Source organism: Halichoerus grypus, chromosome 10 (assembly GCF_964656455.1).
Source record: "Halichoerus grypus chromosome 10, mHalGry1.hap1.1, whole genome shotgun sequence".
NCBI classification, from domain to species: Eukaryota; Metazoa; Chordata; class Mammalia; order Carnivora; family Phocidae; genus Halichoerus; species Halichoerus grypus.
In genome coordinates, this window is record NC_135721.1 from 99,548,716 (window position 1) to 99,569,638 (window position 20,923).

General features: G+C 38.0%; 2 protein-coding genes across 4 annotated transcripts in view; one reads left to right on the forward strand and one right to left on the reverse strand.

Annotated features, from left to right (window-relative positions):
* The window catches only part of MACROD2 (mono-ADP ribosylhydrolase 2), a 1,992,468-nt gene that overhangs the window by 1,265,543 nt on the left and 706,002 nt on the right, over positions 1 to 20,923 (reverse strand). For all 3 annotated transcript variants that reach the window (XM_078056907.1, XM_078056906.1, XM_078056905.1), the window contains exon 5: positions 6,293 to 6,409. In XM_078056907.1, the coding sequence (XP_077913033.1) occupies positions 6,293 to 6,409 (117 nt within the window). The remainder of the gene's footprint in view (positions 1 to 6,292; positions 6,410 to 20,923) is intronic.
* Positions 1 to 20,923, forward strand: part of FLRT3 (fibronectin leucine rich transmembrane protein 3) — a 511,751-nt gene that overhangs the window by 94,004 nt on the left and 396,824 nt on the right. The window lies entirely within an intron of this gene.

The window sequence follows — 20,923 nt, forward strand, 5'->3', positions numbered from 1 at the left end:
CATCTCTGACAAATCCCCAGGTGCTGCTGCCGCTCCAAGGAGTGTGTTTTGAGAACCACTACTCTGGGTTTTATAATCTTTCTGCCCTTTTCACTTCCACATTCATCATAAGGATCAGTAAGGAGATAAAAATGTATAAAACTGTTTAATATAAATGAAAGGGGTGGTAATTATGAAGAAATAGATTCAAATAGTACTTAACTGCCTAAAGCACTTAAGGAAAATGAGCCAATCAGAGTTGGTTTTAGGAGGAACAACCCCATATCTCTCTTCAGGAAGGAAGATGGTTTTATATTCTTCAAAAGCCATTTTTCTCTTTGTGTAACATAAGTCATTTAATTATGGAAGGGGCTCATGAGGGCCCTCAGATCTCCATCAAAGCCTGACAGAGTCATGTTCTTGACAGCATGCCCACTCCACTGCCTTCACAATCAGACACCTGCTGGTGGAGCCCATGATGGCTGAAATCAGGTCACGTAACGCAGAGGACTAACTGGGAACCATGTTACGAGTTACCTATTCCAGAAACGGAATTTACTCAGGACTACAGGCTCCCTTTCAGCATATTAGCTACCACCACTGGAGGAAGCAAGGAATAAAGATTTATTGCCTAATACTTTAGTGGTTTGAATTAACTCTCCCTTCAGAGACTTGACTTACTCACTTTCCAGGTATGGCCCTACTGAGAAAAATGACCATTTTTTTTTCAAGGTTTTTTTTTTCAAGGTGACCTTATAATTGGAAAGATTTAAAAGGCTTCAGATCATCCTCCCAAGGTGACGTTCCACTGAGGCAACAGAAGCAAGAGCTGTCTCAAGAAATAGACGGCAGGTATTTTAGTCCCACTTTTGTCAATAGGGATCTAAATCACGTACATTCAATAAAATTCAATAAATATTTAACCTCTCTGAATCTCAGCTTCCTCCTTTATAAAAAATAGGGATTGCCAAAGACCAGGAATTGGCAAAATCTTTCTGTTAAAACCTGATAGTAAATGTTCCAGGCTTTCTGGTCATAGAGTTCCTGTCATAGAGTCCAGGCTTTCTGGTCATAGAGTTCCAACTACGTGACACTGTCCCATGAAAGCAGTTACAGATAATATGCAAACAAATGCTGTATTCTTTTTTTTTTTTAAGATTTTATTTATTTGACAGAGAGAGAGAGCATAAGCAGCAGGAGAAGCAGGCTCCCCGCTAAGCAAGGAGCCCGATGTGGGACTCAATCCCAGGACCCCGGGATCATGACCCGAGCCGAAGGCAGACGCCCAATGAACTGAGCCACCCAGGCACCCCCAAATGCTGTATTCTAATAAAATTTTATCTATAAAAAACAGGCAGTAGGTCTTGGCCAACACCTGCAATAGACTCTCGCCCTAACCAGGTGATACTTGAGTTATCTACCATGCCCCTAACATGGACGTAGTTTGTTACTGGGAGCAACGAATTTAACCATTCTGTACCTGAATTTCCCTTTGTGTTGAAAAAGAACACCATGACTTGTCATGTCACTTCCTCATAGAAATTTCAAAAGGACTGATGAGCTAATGTTTCAAAGTACTATGATTCTTGATGAAGGGCATGGGAGAAGTATTATTATCAACTGTACCTTTTAAGCTACTATCATCTGATTATTATTGTACCTGGGAATAGAATGAAGATTCTGATTCATACATGCTATACTATGGTCTCTCATCCTACAGTCTCCTTTCAAATGATTAATAAAAACCTGTGAGTTGGATGCTAATATTACTCTTTGATATCTTCCAAAGATTAAATGGAAAGAATAAAAGAAACAGATCCTACCATTTTATATACAGATTTTAATATTTTTCCATTTATCATTCATGATTATTCAGCTTTAAAGCCTAAAAATGGAGCATTCTCAAGAAATAGAAGAGATATGTGAGCTATGCCAAAAATCATTAAATAAAGTTGATATAGTTTCTTTATTTTTATTTGTTCACCCTTAGGAGAAGCACCATTAAAAGTAAATTCCTTAAACAAGAGACTTTGGAATTAGATGGATGTTAAAATGTGATTTAAAAAACCCAAGGGATAATTAACACTAATTTCATCATTTCTCAGGGATATTAACATAAATTGTCTTTTACATCTTACCCATCACCAATTATCAACCAATCTTCCACATTTAACAAGTAATTCATTTAGTAGATGTTTCTCTAGTACCCATTACATACAAGGGACTGATAGAAAGGTGGAAAGCTTGTATGTATAACAATAAAAAGTAGTGAAAAGTGTCCTCAGTGTGTTAACAAGCTGTTCATGAGTTTGTATTCATGAGTTTGAAGGAAAAAAAAAAAGTGCATTTTGCAGAGTTGATAAGGAAGACTTGTTTCATGACAGAAATGATATTTGAGTTGAGTCAAGAAGACAGGAAAGGGGCAAAGAGCTTTCTAGATGGCCCTAAATACAGACCCCAGCACAAGCACACCACTGTGAGCAATTCAGGTCATATAAAAGCTTGTTAGCTCAGGATATGGCAGTAAATCATGGAAGGCCAAAGGTAATCAGGCTAACAAGTCTGTGTTTAAAGAAAGACCCATCCAAGGATTTTGAGAGGAGTGGAGTTAGGTTTTTACCCATTCATTCAACAAACAGATTTTGAGCCCCGGTTATGTGTCAAACATTTTTCTAACCTGTATGGACAAAGCAGTAAGTGAAACAGATGCAGGAAAAAAAATCTCTGCCCTCATTTTCATAGGGGAAGACAGACAAAAAACAAAATCAGTAAGTAAATGATACCAAGTATTTGAAGGTTAAATACTACAGATATGCAATTATAAATTAAACGAAAAAGCAATTATAAACAGGTTGGTTTGGGCGATCCTGGAGGTTACATTTGAGCAAGGGTTTGAAGTAGGTGATGGAGCAAGCCAGATAGATATGTGGAAGAATAGAATTCTAGGCAGAAGGAACACTAATGCAAATGCATTACAGGTCAGCAAAGCAACCTGTGTGGGCAAGGAAGAGGACAGAGGGAGATGATGTCCAAGATGTAAGGAGGGCCACATCGCTTAGAGTCTTACAGACAATTATAAGGACTCTGGACTTAGGAATATCAATCTACCAGCACCAGGCAGAATGCAATGCAGGAGGGAAAGAATTAGTAGAGGCAACATTTGAAAAGCTATTTTCCAAGTGAAAAGTTCTGAAACTATTCATTTGATCACTCATTCATTCACATTAATTCAGCACATATTCAGGAAACATTGTGCTAGATATTGACACTAAAACTGTGACTCTGATAGACAAACTTCTCCCACATGAAGTTGGCCCTCTGGTAGAATGATGATAGCATGAATAGAAAGGTTCTGCATGTTGATAAGCTTCTAAAACTCTATAGAAATCTAAATTTTATTATGAATCTAATATTGTAAAAGAGAAGGTCCGAAAAGGTCCAACTGTATAAACAGTCCTTAGTCTACTTCTTAAGTCATTTCTTTAGCAATCACATTTAATGAAATATTCACCAATATTCTTTCCACTCTTACGATTATTTTGAAAAGAATGATTGGATATTCTACATCAAAAGAAATCAAAACATCCAAACAATGAAGAATAAACTAAATCTCTGAGGCTTATCTTTCTACCAATTATGATGAGTCACAGAATATAGACTACAAACATGATTAATTCAAATATAAGCATTAAGAAAAAGATTAAGTTAGCAAGCATAAAAGAAGCAAAGACCAGTCCAAAATTACCAAGTTTGACTGTAACCTAGACAACAGCGTTTTCCAAACAAATTGCTGATGCATGAAGATATTATCATTGGTGGCTGGATGACTGGCTTTAGTACCCCCATAATGATAAACCCGCTGTCACAGAGGACAGATAGGAACTAGTTTCTGCTGTCAAACTGTCATGGAATTATTAAATATAGAAGGAGAAAATGACCCGAACAGTATGTAATGAGCTCCTTTTCATTCTCTCTCTACAAAAGCACATCTGTGGATTGTTAATGACTCTGAAATGGATGAACCAAATTGATGAGAAAGAAAAACATCTTTCAGGGATAGGAAAAGGGGAAATGAACACACACACACAATGTTTATAAAATACAATTTAAAATATAAAGGCTCGTGAAAGTACTGTGGAAAACTATAAAGTGGCACACAGATGTAAGCTATTATTACTCATTTCCATATTGCTCGATTGCTTTCTTTGCTTTTCTTTATGTTTCCAATATAGATCATTAATCTTTCAAAATATAGAGAAATACCAAGACTTATTCACAAGTAGTCCATGTGTGTGACTTTCATGAGGTGGCACTGCCATCCCAAGTCTGGTCCTTTCTATGGTGCTGGATGATTTTCTTATTAAATGTGCCCTGTGACCTGTGCACAGTGACTTGTATGTGTATAAGGCTCTCATTACCTCAGTTCACACTGATTCGGTACCAAGTCCTGTGGACTGACTTTTGTTAACTAGAGTCCTTGTGCCACAAAGACTCAGTTGGCCCGGGGTCCCCAGGAAAGCCACACCTTAGCTCAGAGATATGACTCAATCATGAAACTCCTCAAGCATAGGTCTTGGTGTCATTGATCTTCATACCTCCCTCAGTAACCCTGAACTAAGCTAGACGATTTAGAGGGATGTCAGACAGGAGCAAGCACATTAGACAGAATCATCATGGCATCAACCCATACACTAAAGCCACCATTTTATTTGGTCATATTTAGTGATACTGAGACTATCTGTCTTTGGAAACCTCAGAGGTAAAGAATTTCTTATTTGTGCTTTAATACATAAGAAAGAAAGTAGTAAATCAGTAGGAAACCAGGCCTTATTCCTTAGTTTAAGGACAGACACAAGTCTGAAAGTAATCAATAATCTGCTTGTTCTCAGGGCGGTATCAGTTAGCTATATCACAAAGGTAACATGGTGTTAAAAAGAAAAAATGACCAATATTTGTAAACATAGAGACATATAATCCTGGAAAGGGAAATCACCTTTAATACTCAGGTTTTCTGACTCAAAGGGAGAACTGTTTAGAACACCACTGTACACAAAGGACTTTATTTGACATAAATATACATTTCAAGTGGGAGTGAGGGGCCATTTGGTACATGATTTGACTCTTTCACATAAGGTAAAAACGCTAAGAAAGAAAGAAAAGTGAGAAGTCACTGAAGGAAAAATTAAACAGTATATAGTTGATATACATTCACTAGAACCCACTGTGAGAAATACAGAATGCAGTATTATAATGTTTATAAAGAAAAAATATCATTTTAATATATGACATTTACTACAAAACCTCAGATTTAAACATTATTTAAAGTAATCTTTAAAATATAACACACTATCTCTCCACTCACACATATCCATAGGAAATTCATTCTTACACAACCTGTCTATACAGAGCCCAACAAGTATTCTACAGACAGTGTTATAATTTTTCAGTCATGTTTTCTCCACTGCAAAAAAAACGAAAAACAAAAACTCGCTTCACTTTTACATAAAATGTATTCACAGACCCAGGCAGTATCATAAGAAGCAGATGAATTGAATAAACAATTAATTGGTGTCCCAATTTCCAAATCAATGAACACCTTAACAGTGCAATGAAACCCTTTACCTCCACCCGCCAAGCCCTGAAGGTTATGTGATTAAAAAATCTGTGCCTTTAACCAGCTCCTCTCTCAGTATTTTTATTCCACACCACCCCACTCGATTGGCTAAACGACTAGGCAACAAGGTCAATCAAATGCAATACTTTTCTCTATTCAAATATAATGGAAATTTTGACCATTCCACATTCAAAGAGCAAATACATTCTCACACTGACAACCACATTCCATTGGCTTTTCCTGAAAGCAAAGTGTGACAGATGCCTTGGCTGTAATTGCCAATCAGCCTTTGCATGGCAGCTGAAAACACAATACATCACTTTGATCTCCTTTGCTCTAAACACATCCACAATCAAGAAACCTGAACAAGGAATAAGAAATTGGCATCACTTCCAGAAGCTGTCACTCCACAGCACTTAAATGCTATAATGTATATTTTGCTCATATTTTTATTTCTCTGTTTCAGAGACACTCTGTCGAAGACCTGAACAAAAATCACCTACACTCACATATGATACATATATATTTGAAGAACTACTTGGAGCACACATTTTATTACCAAGTACAAAATCCGAATATAAGCCCACTTAATTAAATATCCCCACTACCACTTCCTTTCCCAGTTGCACGCTTTCGGGATAAAATCAGAGACATGTGCTCAGCTATTTTGGAAACAGGGTTCCCAAGGGCTGTACTCACATTTTGCAGGCAGGTCGTAGCCACATGTGATTTTTGCATGTCCAGTTTCACAGCCATTCAGGTTACGACATTCAGCCAGTAAACAGGGCCCAGCCGCTCTATGAATACAGCCATCCACTAGGGAAGAGAGAAAAAAGTTAGCTCATTTTTGTCCTTTTGGAAGTAAATGCAAAACCCGAGACAGGAAGATAAAAGGAACTCAATTTGTTCCTCTTGAAAATCACCGTGTCTCATGGAAGAAAACCCATGATGTCCAATCCTTCAAACACTATGTTTTCATGTGTGTGTGTGTGTATGTGTGTGTGTGTGTGTGTGTGTGTGTGTGTGTGGTGAGCAGAGGTAGAAGGGTTACAGAAGTCATGCAGTGTGCTGGTAAACATTAAGGGGCAGTTTCTTTTGGGATGGGGGAATCCCTGATTTGTAGCTGTTTCCACTCTCAATTGTGTAAATGTCCCCACCATGCCCAATTTCAAACTATCAACTTGAGGTCACTGAACACAGGGTGCGAACAAAATGCTAACAATTCTGTCTCCCAAGCTGGTAAGTATTGCCTCTGACATACCACAGGTTATAGACGAAAAAGGTCAAGAAGAAAGTGAGCACAGCACTCTAAAACATCCATATTCACCTCAAAACTAAGAGTAGAATTAAAGCCACTAAAAAAAAAGAACAGATGCAACCACTCTGGAAAACAGTATGAAGGTTCCTCAAAAAGTTGAAAATAGAGCTACCCTATGACCCAGCAATTGCACTACTGGGTATTTACCCCAAAGATACAAATGTAGGGATCTGAAGGGGTACGTGCACCCCGATGTTTATAGCAGCAATGTCCACAATAGCCAAACTGTGGAAAGAGCCAAGATGTCCATCGACAGATGAATGGATAAAGAAGATGTGTTATGTATATACAATGGAATATTATGCAGCCATCAAAAGGAATGAACTCTTGCCATTTGCAATGACATGGATAGAACTGGAGGGTGCTATGCTGAGCGAAATAAGTCAATCAGAGAAAGACATGTATCATATGACCTCACTGATATGAGGAATTCTGAATCTCAGGAAACAAACTGAGGGTTGCTGGAGTGGGTGGTGGGGTGGGAGGGATGGGGTGGCTCGGTGATAGACACTGGGGAGGGTATGTGCTATGGTGAGCGCTGTGAATTGTGCAAGACTGTTGAATCACAGATCTGTACCTCTGAAACAAATAATGCAATATATGTTAAGAAGAAAAAAAAAAAAAGAAGAAGATAGCAGGAGGGGAAGAATGAAGGGGGGGAAATTGGAGGGGGAGACAAACCATGAGAGACGATGGACTCTGAAAAACAAACTGAGGGTTCTAGAGGAGAGGGGGGTGGGAGGATGGGTTAGCCTGGTGATGGGTATTGAAGAGGGCACGTTCTGCATGGAGCGCTGGGTGTTATGCACAAACAATGAATCATGGAACACTACATCAAAAACTAATGATGTAATGTATGGTGATTAACATAACAATAAAAATTTTTTTAAAAAATTACATAAAAGAACAATGGACATAATCAAAAAAAAGAACCAGACCTCTGAGTTCCCCCTTGCCCGCCCAATAGCAGGACACAAACACAGCTGTGTTTCTGCAGCTGACAGGGCACTAGATGATAGTCAAGGGTAGCTTGGGTCTTAGTAACGCCCATAAAACCACCCTCACTCACCTGACAGCAACTAAGCCAAGAACTTGAGCTGTTCCTGCCCTTGCTCCACAAATTGAACAGCTTCCTTCCTTTCACCAACCTGAAGTCTCATCAGTCCTCTGGCCTCTGCATCCTTCCCCTTCACATCTGGCCTACACAGTGAGACTCGCCTTTCGAAAACACAAATCTGATGCTGTTGGATATTAAGACTTTAATGACTGGATGGGGTGGGCGTGAGTGCACAGATGGAAGGCTCAAAGATCATATGCACATACATTAGGAAATTGAAAACTTGGGTTCTTAGTTGTTGTTGAATGGACCCCTTGGACTGAAAGGAAATGCAAGATTGCTAAATGAAGGGTAAAGAGACAAAGAGGTAGAGAGTAAGAGTAAGTTGGGATGTGAAAATAAACCAGGATATTAAGAGATCAGAAGATGCCCCCTCTCTCCACAGTCCACAACACCATGGAATTGACCCAGAGAATCTTCAGTGTTCCAATGCTCGTTCTTTCACTATTCAGTCATACACATACTCACACATAAAATTTTTCTCTTCCAAAAAGAGCTTAATAAATTTTGTTCAAACTCTTTCACATAGCAATTCTACTTTTTAAAAAAAATTATTCTATGGAATAATTAACACAAGTGCAAAAGTTACAACTCTAAGAATGTCAGAGTTGTTTATAATAGTGGAAACTTGGAACTTCTCAGAGAGCTGGTTAGATAAATCAAAATCCATCAGTGCAATACTATTATGCAGCTGCTAAAAAGAATGGGCCAACTCTATATGTAAATAGTCCTAAACATGGAAAGATTTCGAAATGAAATGTCAGGTTTAGAAGAGTACATAAATCATACAGTCACAATTTTGCTTACAATGTTATACACACACACATACACAGATACATTTACACACACACACACACACACACACATATATGCACCCCAAAGATACACCAAAATATAAAAAGTGATCATGAGATGGGAAACAGAGGGTGAGACTATTAGGAAAAAAATTAGGTCCTAATTTATGTTTGAATTTTTTTTACAAGAGCTTCAAGAGAAGTATTTAAAATTGAACATTTTTTCTTGGCAAAGAGATAACTAGTTACTTAGTTTGAAATGGATAATTAAAATAGGATTTGCTAGTGTATTTAATCACATGCTGTCAAATATTGTCTTCATTATTTAGATGGCAGTATAATGCAGCTTGTGGATATCTAATTCTCAAAATCTTCATGTTCTCCCAGCATTCATGACTGCATTAGAGCAATGAAAAAATGGCTGAAGAGCTATTTAATAATAATAACTTCAGCTTAAATTTCTTGAGTGCATCTATATGCCAGCCACTATACTCAGGACAACTTTACCAGCAGATACTAATTTTATCATCTGCGTTTTATAGAGGCTTAGAAGACGTTAGTAACCTACCAGTGTTCACAAAATATTGGCAATGTGATTCAAAAGCTTACCATACCCTGACCCACTATAATTCACTGCCTTTAGGACCTTAATCCAGGTAGTCTTACCTCAATCCCTGCATGTGGTATGTCGAACCACCACATTACATTGCCTGTCAGTTCCCATCAATTCTACTTATGATTTGTAACGGTCATACAATCACATGCACAGACTTCAAACGTGCAGTTTTGATGAGTATATACATAACAAAGGTATATACTCATGCAACCATGATACCAATAAAAATACAAAATGTTTTCCGTCAACCCAAAAAGTTCTCTTGTGCCCCTTCCACCCGATTTCCCTTCTCACCCCACAGAGAGAGACCCTTTTCTGATTTCAATCAGCCTAACTACGTTTTGCCTGTTATATAACTTCAAACTTCATATAAGAGATGGAGGATGGGAGCTAGCTTCTTTTACCCAGCTTATTTTTGAGATTCATCTGTGTTGTTGCATGCAATTCTACTTCATTCCTCTTATTCCCAAGTAATATTCCATGGTTAAAAATACCATAATTTCTTTATCCATTCATCTATAAATAGGCAGTGGCATATTTACAGTTTTTAGCTATTGTGAATAAATCTGCATACTTTACAAGTGCTTTTGTGCTATATGTTTTTATTCCCATTGGACAAATAACTATTAATAGAATTGCTGGGTCAGTATATATTCTACTTTATAAAGAACTAATATGCAGTTTTCCTAAGTGATTATACCAATTTACATGTACCCACAGCAAAGTCTGAGAGTTCAAGTTTTGACAATCCTTTGGTGTTGTCAGCTTTTTTAATTTTAGCAATTCTAATGGATATAAAGGGGTATCTCACTGTGATTTCAATTTGCATTTCCCTGATGATTAATGATGTTAAGTATCTTGCCAAGTGCTTCTTGGTCATTCATATATATTCTTTTTGGAAGTGTCTGCTCATGTCTTTTGCTAATTTTTATTGTCTTTTTATTACTGAGTTGTGTTAAATCTGCTATTAGCTCCAATTTTTCTTTTTAATTTCAGAGATTTATTTTTTAGATCTTGAGATTTGCCTTTGGTTCTTTTTCTTACAGTTTTCATATCACTCCTGAATTTTCCCATCTCCTCACCCATCTTTTCATGAAAATGCCTTCACAGATTCTGCATAGTGATTTTAACATCCTATCTGACAATTCCAGTGTCTATGTCAGCTATGAGTTTGTTTATATTGACTGATTTTTCCCACGACTCTGGGTCACATTTTCTTGTTCCTTTGCATGTCCAGTAATTACTGATGACATATAAACACTGTAAAGATGTTGTAAAGGCTTTAAATTATATTATCTTCCTCCCAACAGCATTGAAGTTTGCTCCTGCAAACAGATTACTGCCAGGTAACAGGAAGGCGTAAGTTTAGGCTTTGTTAAGGCAGGTTTATTCCAGTTTCCCCTTACTTCTGGGATGTGGTCTTTACTCCTAAAGCATGAAACTTCCAGAGTTTCAATGGAAAACCCAAGTGTTTGTCAATTCCCTCTAACTCGACGGAGCTAAAATTCTGAACTCTATATCCCTGAAGTGAGAAGCTGAATGTTCCGCTCAGTTCTTTCAGCCTTCTGGCTCTCGTTTTCTTCCTGGGCTCCTTGGACTCTTTACCTGTACATGGACAGTTTAAGGCCCTGCCAAAGATTATAGGTATTCATTTACAGATTTGGGGGCTCCCTCCTCTGTGACTCTCTCCCTTCGGGAATCCTAATCTCAATTCCTAGTCGTTCTGACAACACTGAATTCAGTCCTATGATGCCTAAAGCCAATAAAACTACTGTTTTTTCCTTTGAGCCCTATCAGCCACTTCCCATGTGGGGCACAGAGGGCCTGTGGGGTCAAAGCCATTTAAATGTGGATCTCACCCAGTGTGGTTTCCTTCTTTCGAAGGTAGAATCCTTTTTAGTTTCAGCTTGCTTTTAGTTGCTGTCTAGTGCCAATAAACAGTTCCTGTCGTTGCTTTTATATTTTGTCAAGAATTTTAAATTACTATTGGTAGGAAGTCTACTCTGATACAAGCTAGGCTGTCATTATCAGAAGCTGGAAGTATACGCTGCATTTTCTATTGGCTAAAACATGATATCATACTATTTTAGAGCTGTATGTGGCCTTTGGAAAAAGTACATGGGAGAAAAAAGGAAATGGTATTATCTATTGTATCAATTCTGTACTTGAGAATGGGTTGTTGTATCTTTGAAAGAGAAAAAATAAATAAATAATGTCTCTATATGTATAAACTCGGTATGAGATTTTAAAATTCTCTAACCTATTGTCAATTCTTTTGCTCGATTTATTTTTCCTAAAATGCAGATCAGATCTCATCACTTCCATACTAAAGTAGTGTTTGCTATTTCCCATATCTTACATTATAAACCCCTTAATTACAAATTATGGTCTTTTAGACCCTTCATAAATGTGGTTCCAACTTAACCTCCCAACCTCACATCATCCCACTCTTACTCCCTTGGCATCATGTAATCTGACACATCTAAATCTTTACCATTCCCTAAACACAAGACGACTTCCTTTGCAAAGTGCTCTCCACCCAGAATATCCAGCTACCCCTCCCCTGTTTCCTGCCTAGCAAGGTCTTTCTCACTGTTCCACTTCTAGTTCCAATGTTTCCTCCTCTAAAAAGCCATTCACAACATTTACAGGACACAATAATGTCTTTTTATGTCCCCACATTCTGGCGTGTACCCTTATTTTCATACTTATAGATTGTTTTATAGCTGTTATATAAACACAGCAGACTGGTTACATGCTAGAAAGTCTCTCCTGCTTTAGTCATTCAGCTCCTTGAGGGCACAGGAGGTGGCTTATTCTTTTTATATCCCTCGTTATCTTTTTTTAAAAGACTTTATTTATTTATTTGAGAGAAAGAGAGAGAGAGCGCAAGCAGGGGAAGAGGGAGAAGCAGGCTCCCGGGTGAGTAGGGAGCCCAATGTGGGGCTCGATCCCAGGCCCCCGGGATTACGACCTGAGCTGAAGGCAGATGCTTAACCAACTGAGCCACCCAGGAGCCCCTATATCCCTAGTTATCTTAAGAACTGACTTTTTATAAGTATTTAATACAGTTGAATAAAATGCAAGTAAATTTGGGAGGAAAACTAGTGTAGCTTTTTTTTTTTTTTTTTTTAAATAATACTGAAGAAGTAATCAGGCTAGTTAAATCCAAAGAACCAGAAATGGAAAAGCAAAGTTAAATACACAGCCACAATGTGTGGTCACAAGTCTAGTGATGAGCTTCCATATTAAAAGTGTTAACAATTCACAGAATCTGAAAATTCACCCATTTCCCCAGGTCTGGTGCAGCCCAGTAGAAAATCTGCTCCCTTACCTTCCCTTAGGGTCAGCCTAACATCAGGCTGGGTAGTGGCAAGATGTGAGACATAACACAGCTGCACTTTTTCCATTTCTCCCACCCCCAGTCCCCAGGTGGGAGGGGATAGAGGACCAACAGTTAGCATTTACACTGCCATAGAAGATATTCAGTCTGACCCAAAATGTCTAAACCCAATTACAACCAAAAAACAAAAACAAAACCAACCAAACAAACAAAAAACCCAAGACCAAAAGTCTAAATGAGAAATGAAAGTTGAGCACAATTTTCCAGAGAGCAATAGGACTACTGATGCCTCTTATCCTATAAAAGAAATATTCACACAGGAACAAAAAGAAAAGACGACTAAGCTCCATAAATAAATATGTTCACTGAAGTCCATTTATTTTTCTTTCTGGTTATATAGCTAGAAAGCAACTCCCAGCCTCCCTTGTACTGAAGTTGTGTGAGGTCATGAGTTGGAGTTGTGTTCAAAGGAGTATCAGTAAAAATGATGTAACTACTTCTATGTCCAATCCCTAAAATTCCTGCACCCAGTCTTCCACATCATCTTCTGTTGTCTGCAGGCTGCACGCAGAGGATCCGTTGGAAGACTCTAATTCCCCAGGAGATGGTATAGCAACTAAACAAAAAGTGCCCGAATCCCTAAAATTACTGTGTGGAACAGAGCTCCACCTCACCCCCACTTCCCATATTGGACTGTCAGTCCAGGGATAGGCAAAATTTTATTATGTAAAGCCACTGAGATTTGGGGATGTTTGTAACATAGTTTGCCTTGACTGATACTTGTACTTCTATTATAAATATTCCAATGATAATTTTCATTCAGCTTGATTACTGCTATTTTTTTTTTTTTAAGATTTTATTTATTTATTTGAGAGAGAGAATGAGATAGAGAGAGAGAGCATGAGAGGGGGGAGGGTCAGAGGGCGAAGCAGGCTCCCCGCTGAGCAGGGAGCCCGATGCGGGACTTGATCCCGGGACTCCAGGATCATGACCTGAGCTGAAGGCAGTGGCTTAACCAACTGAGCCACCCAGGCGCCCCTTGATTACTGCTATTTTTAAAACTTGTATGCAAAAAAAAAATTTTAGATTTTACTACTAGAATGAACATATTATATTAGCCAAGTTCATTTCCTTAAGTATGCCTCAGAGTTCTTAATCGTGCTAGACACTGAGCTCACTCCATGAACACCAAAGCCAGCCTGACCAATTCATTCAAATAGTTGTTCCTCTCACTTTGTGATTGAAACCAGACTAATAGAAGATAAAGGCTGACAACTGCCTAACAAACTGTCTGTGCTATGATCAGCTAGGAATGGAGAGAACACTGAGGTCACTCATAGAGCTGCTCTTCATCAGAGCTAAGAGGAGTCTGGCTGCAACTTCTTCCAAAAACCAGGTTTTCTGCTGTACTGACAAACCTGCCTTTGCCATCCTGACAGAAAGGCCAAAATGCTTGCAGGCAGATGGTTAACTAAGGCAAGGGCCTTTGAGTCCTGGCATATTTCCTCCAGTTATCTAACAATATCTAAATCCAGAAGACTTCAGCCTATTAATTATACCATCTTGGGTAGGTTTCCTTACACCATAGCCTAGAGAATTAGACTGTCTCTGGATGGGGTAGAAAGATGGGTTTTGGTTGCGCTTGAGGGAGATTGTTTTTTTACTTTTGTCAGTAGTACCTTGGAGTGTAGAGTTTGAATGTTTTTATAGGATGGTCTTAACCCACTATTTAAATAGCTAAAATAAAGACAAAAGAGATGGGACATGAAACCACATCAATTTTTCTGACCTATGATTTATATTACCCCATACATTCCAATCTGCCTCTTTGGCCTTCCTCAGGTAAAGCTCCCTATTTTACATACAGATGAACAAATTGATCCTGAAAATAGGAAAGAAAAACAAGCCACAAAGCACTGAATGGGAATCCTTCAGATACAGTGGACCAGTAAGTGTAAGAGCTAGCAAAAAAAAAGAACCAGGGAAGATTTCTAAATATGTGTTTTGAAAAATGCTAAACATATTATAGAGCAAAATCCAGTTATTTTATAAATTGGCCCTATGAGCTCTCTTCTTTGTCTTACAAAGACAAATTTTTAAACAGTTTTTAACAAGGGGGATTTTGAAGTTCTTAGATCTGTACATATTCATTTAATCTTCTTTTGTAAATAAAAGACAGTAACTTAATCTAAAAGCAGCCGCATGAATCACATTAGCCTGAAAAATAAGAGACTCTCTCATTGAATACATCTTTTAGAAGCCCAAGAGAATACAACAGAGTTCTTTCCAAATCAAATCAACATAAATTTATTAAACAAATACCTCGCACAAAACATTCTGCAAGAAGCTGTGAAGAAATCAAATGATGGTAATAATATGTCACATCTTTTGAGGATTTACCATGTGCCTTCTGGTGTGCTAAGTGACTTGCAAACTTTCCCTGTATAAGAGGAAGTGCCGCAAAGTGGAAATAGGATGGTTCTAGAGTCAAAAGGCAGAGGTTTGTGTCCCAGTGCTATCATTTTAGCTCCCCATACTTTGATTTTTTCATCTGCAAAAGAGGGCCCTTTTAGGACCTCTCTTCAAAATCATAGGGTTTTTGTGAGCAAATGAGTTATTACATGACAACCACTTTGAGTAATGCTTGGCATGTAGCAAGCATGTAGTAAATGTTGGCTATGTTATTACATTTAATATCATAGACTTCTTGACAGGTAAGATCTACTAGGATGACTACTTAACAAAGAAGAGTATGTTAAGGAGTTAGTGCAAGATCACACAGAAGCTGGGGTCAGAATCCAGGTTTGCTCGAACTTAATCTATATTCTTAATCCTTACTTTCTTTTACGGCCATTCATGCAAAGAAGTATAACCATGGTCCCTTTCCTTGGGAGGCAAGTGAATAGGACAGACAGGCTCAGAACCATGTTTTCACTGAAATAAAAAGTAATGGACACTATATAGAATATCTTAGTTATGGAGAGTATGTCTTTTAATCAAAAAATTAGAGGAATAGGTCACATGTTAATGTGTTACTTTTTATAAAGTCCTTTGAGAAAATGACCACATATTTCACTCTCAAAACAGTCTTACAAGGTGGTCCTGGACTTTATTACTTTTCCCATTTTATAGCTGAAGAAACTCAACCAGTGCAAGAGTAAATGTCTAAGGTCATCCACCTGTTAAGTGGCAAATATGAATTCAAGTTTCATTGCTCTTGAAGTGTGGTCAATATCACTTGGGAAGCCTGAAAAAAAGTGGATTCCTAGACCCAACCTCAAATCTAGAGGGTCAGTCTCCCTAGAGGTGGGACCCCAGAATCTGCATTTAATAATCTCAACAGATAGCACGGATGCACACTACCAACAGAGAACTTTGAGAATCACTCCTCTATACGACCTTGTTTGACAAACCTCCAAAGAGTGGTGAGTAGTTGGGCCTGTGGCAAGTGATCTGAGAATTCACTGGATGCACGAAGTCACAGGCCATGGCTCTAGCAAATCAGAAGATCCCCTTTAAATTTAACTAGAGCTATATTCCCCAGGAGTCCTAATCAATTATTGAAAGAATCCCTGCCCTTAACAGTTTGCTATTAGAGCAGGCAATGTTAACTGGAACTAGAACTGAACTCCAGTAGCAAGTAGGATTTTAATTAAATGCTGTTTCACTCAAAGATAGATACAGTAGTCATGAAATGCCTCAGGCATAAAGAGGTCCTTGGTGTATGGTCTCCAGAGTAAGGTCACAAGACATCCATACAGGGGATGGAAGAATATATTTAAACTTTTCTTGATATTTATAATTTTTATCTAAAAAGATAAGACTGAAGTTCAAGTTTACTAATATTTAACACACAGATTGACAATAGCACTTGTATATAATTTACAAGTAAACATATACAATTTATAAGTGCATGCTCAAAAAATTTTTACTGAGAAAGGTACACAATTAAAATAAAATTAAAGTCAACAGACAAAGTGATTAACAGGGCTCTAGAATCAAACTGCCAGACTCTACTACCACTTAGAGTTTCTGCATCTATATAATGGGTATAATGCTAGTATCTACCTTCTAAGCTTCTCATTCTAGTTAAATAAGGTAACATTTGTACAGTGCTTAGCTTGAGAAGTGTCTGTATAAGTGCTCAAAGAATGTTACAGTGGTAGATACTTCTACCACTGCAATTGCTGCACAGAAAATGGCAACAATTATCCCCATCTTTGCATCCATGTCCTTGGAAACATGACTCTACAGCTCTTTCCATCAAGAAATGGAATCTGTTTCCCCACACCCTGAGTCTAGGCTGATCTTATAACTTGTTTTGGCCAACAGAAAGAGGCAGAAGCAACCCTGGGCCAGTTCTAGGCCTGAGCCTCAAGAGGCCTTTTGCACTTCTGCTCAGCAGCCACATAAATGAGCCCAGGCCAGCCTGCTCAACAGAGACAAGCTATCCCAGCTGAGGTCATCCTAGACTAGTCAGCACTCAACTTTCCTAGCAACTCACCACAAATACATTATGTGAGAACTGTCCATGAGAAGAACTATCCAGCTTATTGGTGAACCTATAGAATTATGAGTTATATACATAGTTGTTTTAAGCCACCAAACTTTGAGGGTGATCTGTTATACAGAAAGGCCACCATCATCAGAAAAAATACAAAGCAATAATCCATTCTCAAGTTATGATATAAAGGAAAAAGGTTAAATAGCTGTCCTAAACTCTTAGGAAAGAAAAACAATATAGCTGAAGTAATCAGGTGAAAAGTTGATTCCATTAGAGGTCACCTGTAGCCTGCACGGAAGATTTATGTGTCAGGTACTAAATAGCATCAGTGTTCCCTTTAGGGAGGAGAAGAAATATCTGTTAGAAAAAGCAATACAGTCACAAGGAGATCCACATCTTGAAGCTTCACAGATGCAAGGAATTAAGCTATCTGAAACAGCCTTGGGCTGACTTAAAAATTAACTTCTGTTATAAGCCTCCTGATCTTGCTGGTCAATTTGACCATAAGACTGGGCTGTGATCCCAGTAGATGACAAACATAAGAGAATAAACACTGACACATTTCTTAGCTCAGGAACCTGGAGCAATTTTCAGCTAAGGGTCACACACTTAGCTTTCTTCATCTCTAATCTAAAACCTAAGGGACTGGTCTTTAAAAATTAGGAGATATTTCTATCTCCTAGAATCTAAGACCTATCTAATTATGCAGATACCCAAGATGATTTTTTTTTTGTCTCTCTTGTTAAACTTGAACCCCCAAGTGAGGATAAAAGAATATTTATCCTCAGAAACAAACAGACCTTCCAAAATTTTTCTTGGGAAAAATTTAAATCAATGAGCTCTATCTCATCATTAGGTTTGAGACTGAGAAAGTCAAGTTGATTAAATCCTACTCAGGTTATAAAAAATTATATTTAGTCAATGCTAACTTCATGGTAAACACATCACTTAAGACCTAACCCCATGCATTTCCTTCTACATATCCAAGCTCTCTCTAAAAAAAAAGAAAAAAAAAAAATCCTCGACCAAAGAAAATGTCATTATGACATCGATTACTGGTTGTCTACCCACTATCAATTCCCATTTTCCCTACTAACAGAATCCCTATATTGATTGGGGTGGCTATGTGCCCAACTAAAAACTCATATTTACCAGCAGCTCTTTCAAAAATGAAAAAGATATGAGTGACCAATTTAGATGGAAAGAGATGCCATTAAGTGCATATCCAAGAAATCTCATTACAGAGGGTTTACTCACACAGCAGATCAATCTATCTATCTATCTATCTATCTATCTATCTATCTATCTATCTATCTATCTTATTATCTACTACTACTACTACTATTGGGCTTTCTTACTGTTCTTCTACTAGTAGTCTTTCGTACTGTTGCACCTTTGAGACTTAAACTTGGTGGCCTGACTTCAGTAGCCATCTAATGAGAATGAACATGAAGGCTACATTCTGGTATGGTAGAAAGAAGAGCTGGTAGGTGCCTGAATCTCTGATGGCCTCTGTGGAGATGCCAAATTAGGACTGCTTTTCATTCAATGAGAGAAAACAGTTTTTGTTAATGAGCATATGTCTTGTGTAAGCCACTATCTGGGGTGGGAATGGGACTTCTGTAACTTGGAACCTAATGCCATCTTTATTTATTTTTTTTTAATGATTTTATTTATTTATTTGACAGACAGAGACACAGCGAGAGAGGGAACACAAGCAAGGGGGAGTGGAAGAGGGAGAAGCGGGCTTCCCGCTGAGCAGGGAGCCCGATGCAGGGCTCGATCCCAGGACCCTGGGATCATGACCTGAGCCGAAGGCAGACGCTTAACCGACTGAGCCACCCAGCCGCCCCCCTAATGCCATCTTTAAATGTTGTAGGCATGCATTTTAATTTAGCTGAGACATGTTCCTTGAAATTCCAGATGAGTAACATTTCTTTGACTATTACAAAAGTATTAATTACTAAGAAATTCTGAGCTGACAAAACACTGGAAAGGGAACAAGAGGCAAAACTCCCAACAGATAAATGGAGGGAGCCAGGGCAGTGCTGACCATACCACTAAAGAAGGAATGGCAGCTAGAAGAACCTAGAATGTGCCAGTCAACAGCCATGTGACCTTAAGATGGTTTATATTTCATTAGCTCTCAGCAGGGAGGGATATCTCCATCAGCAATAAGGCTGGATTTACTCAAGGTAGGTGCTACTAAAGAATCCAGAGAAGAGAATGAGGATCATATTTCTCTGGAAGTCCACAGAAACAGTCTGATGAAGGGTAAATTTGCCATCAGAGATGACAAGGATTTTCAGGCAAAGGATATATTAGCTAGTGCCTCGAGAGCTCAGTAATAATCCCCACTTCTTCTTTTTTTTAATTTGGCAAGTTTACTTGGGAAGAAAAAAATATACAACTTAGTTCCTATTCAAGGGCAACCGTATTCCTCCAACCCAAGCAGAGACCCTTCTCAAGGAAATATGAAAAGGCAGGCCTTAACACTATATCCCTTGAAAGAATAACTCCTCAAAATAATCTTCAAATCTGATGTTAATAGAGTCTAAGCATTAATGGAAATTTGACCTTAAGTAAAGAAGAAATAATAACTGTTCTTTGGCAGCCTAATAGATCTGCTTCTACAGTGTGGTTTTGCCTGGGTTAAAGGCATAGATTGTGCCCTTGTTTCTGGGTAGGTCTTCTTAATAGAGAGTAGGTCAAACAGAAATGCAATGTCAGAGAGATCTCTCTCTTTTTCAAGAAATAAAAAATGAGTCAACTTACATGCTTTCTCTTCTATCAGAAACTTCCCAGTGGCTGGGGACACAAGCTCAACACTAGGGATGATGTAGGTTAATGTTAACAGATGCTTCTTAGACAACCTCATTTGTTTTATCAAAAAAATAAGACCTATGGAGAAAGGTAATCTTTCCTCAAGGAATTCAGCTTTTAAACTTCGATCGTGTTATAGAATCTTTTCTCCTCATTTTCTTCCTACAAAGAAGTAAATATGTCATTTTGTGGTTCATACTCCCATCTGCTTCAGGAAATACTAATGGTTTCAGGTGAGATGATAAAGGATTAAAAATCTTTAGGACAAAAAAAAAGAAATCTCTCTGAACGTCCAATTGTCTGTATGAAGGAAAATGATAAAAGCCTGCCCATATATGTGTTTTTGCAAAAATGTAAAATCTTGACATATACAAAAGATAATCTTTGTTTTGTTAAATTACACTATTTGCCACTCACTCTGCTTGATTATTATAAAGACTAATGCCTCAGTACATCAGTAGGTCTGGAGAAGAGATGCATAACAAGCGGCCCTTTTTCCCAAAGTCCACACATGAAGATGGCATTTATTGCCCCAATCCAAATATCAACTTTCTCTTCTCCCATTATTTATTTTCAACAGGAGCTCTGAGGGATAATCTTATGTTAAGAAAAAACTTAAGGGCAAAAAAAACCATTGTGATCATTCTGTCAAGCAATGAAATTATTCTTTCTTTTTGACTTTTTTTTTTGGATTAAAGAAAAAGTTGAACACTTATTAAAGACTAATTTTTAGAAAAGGCTTGGCTCTTTTTTTTTTTTAAATAGGAAAAATCCAATCAATGAAGTTTATAAGTAGTTTACAATTTGGATGAAAT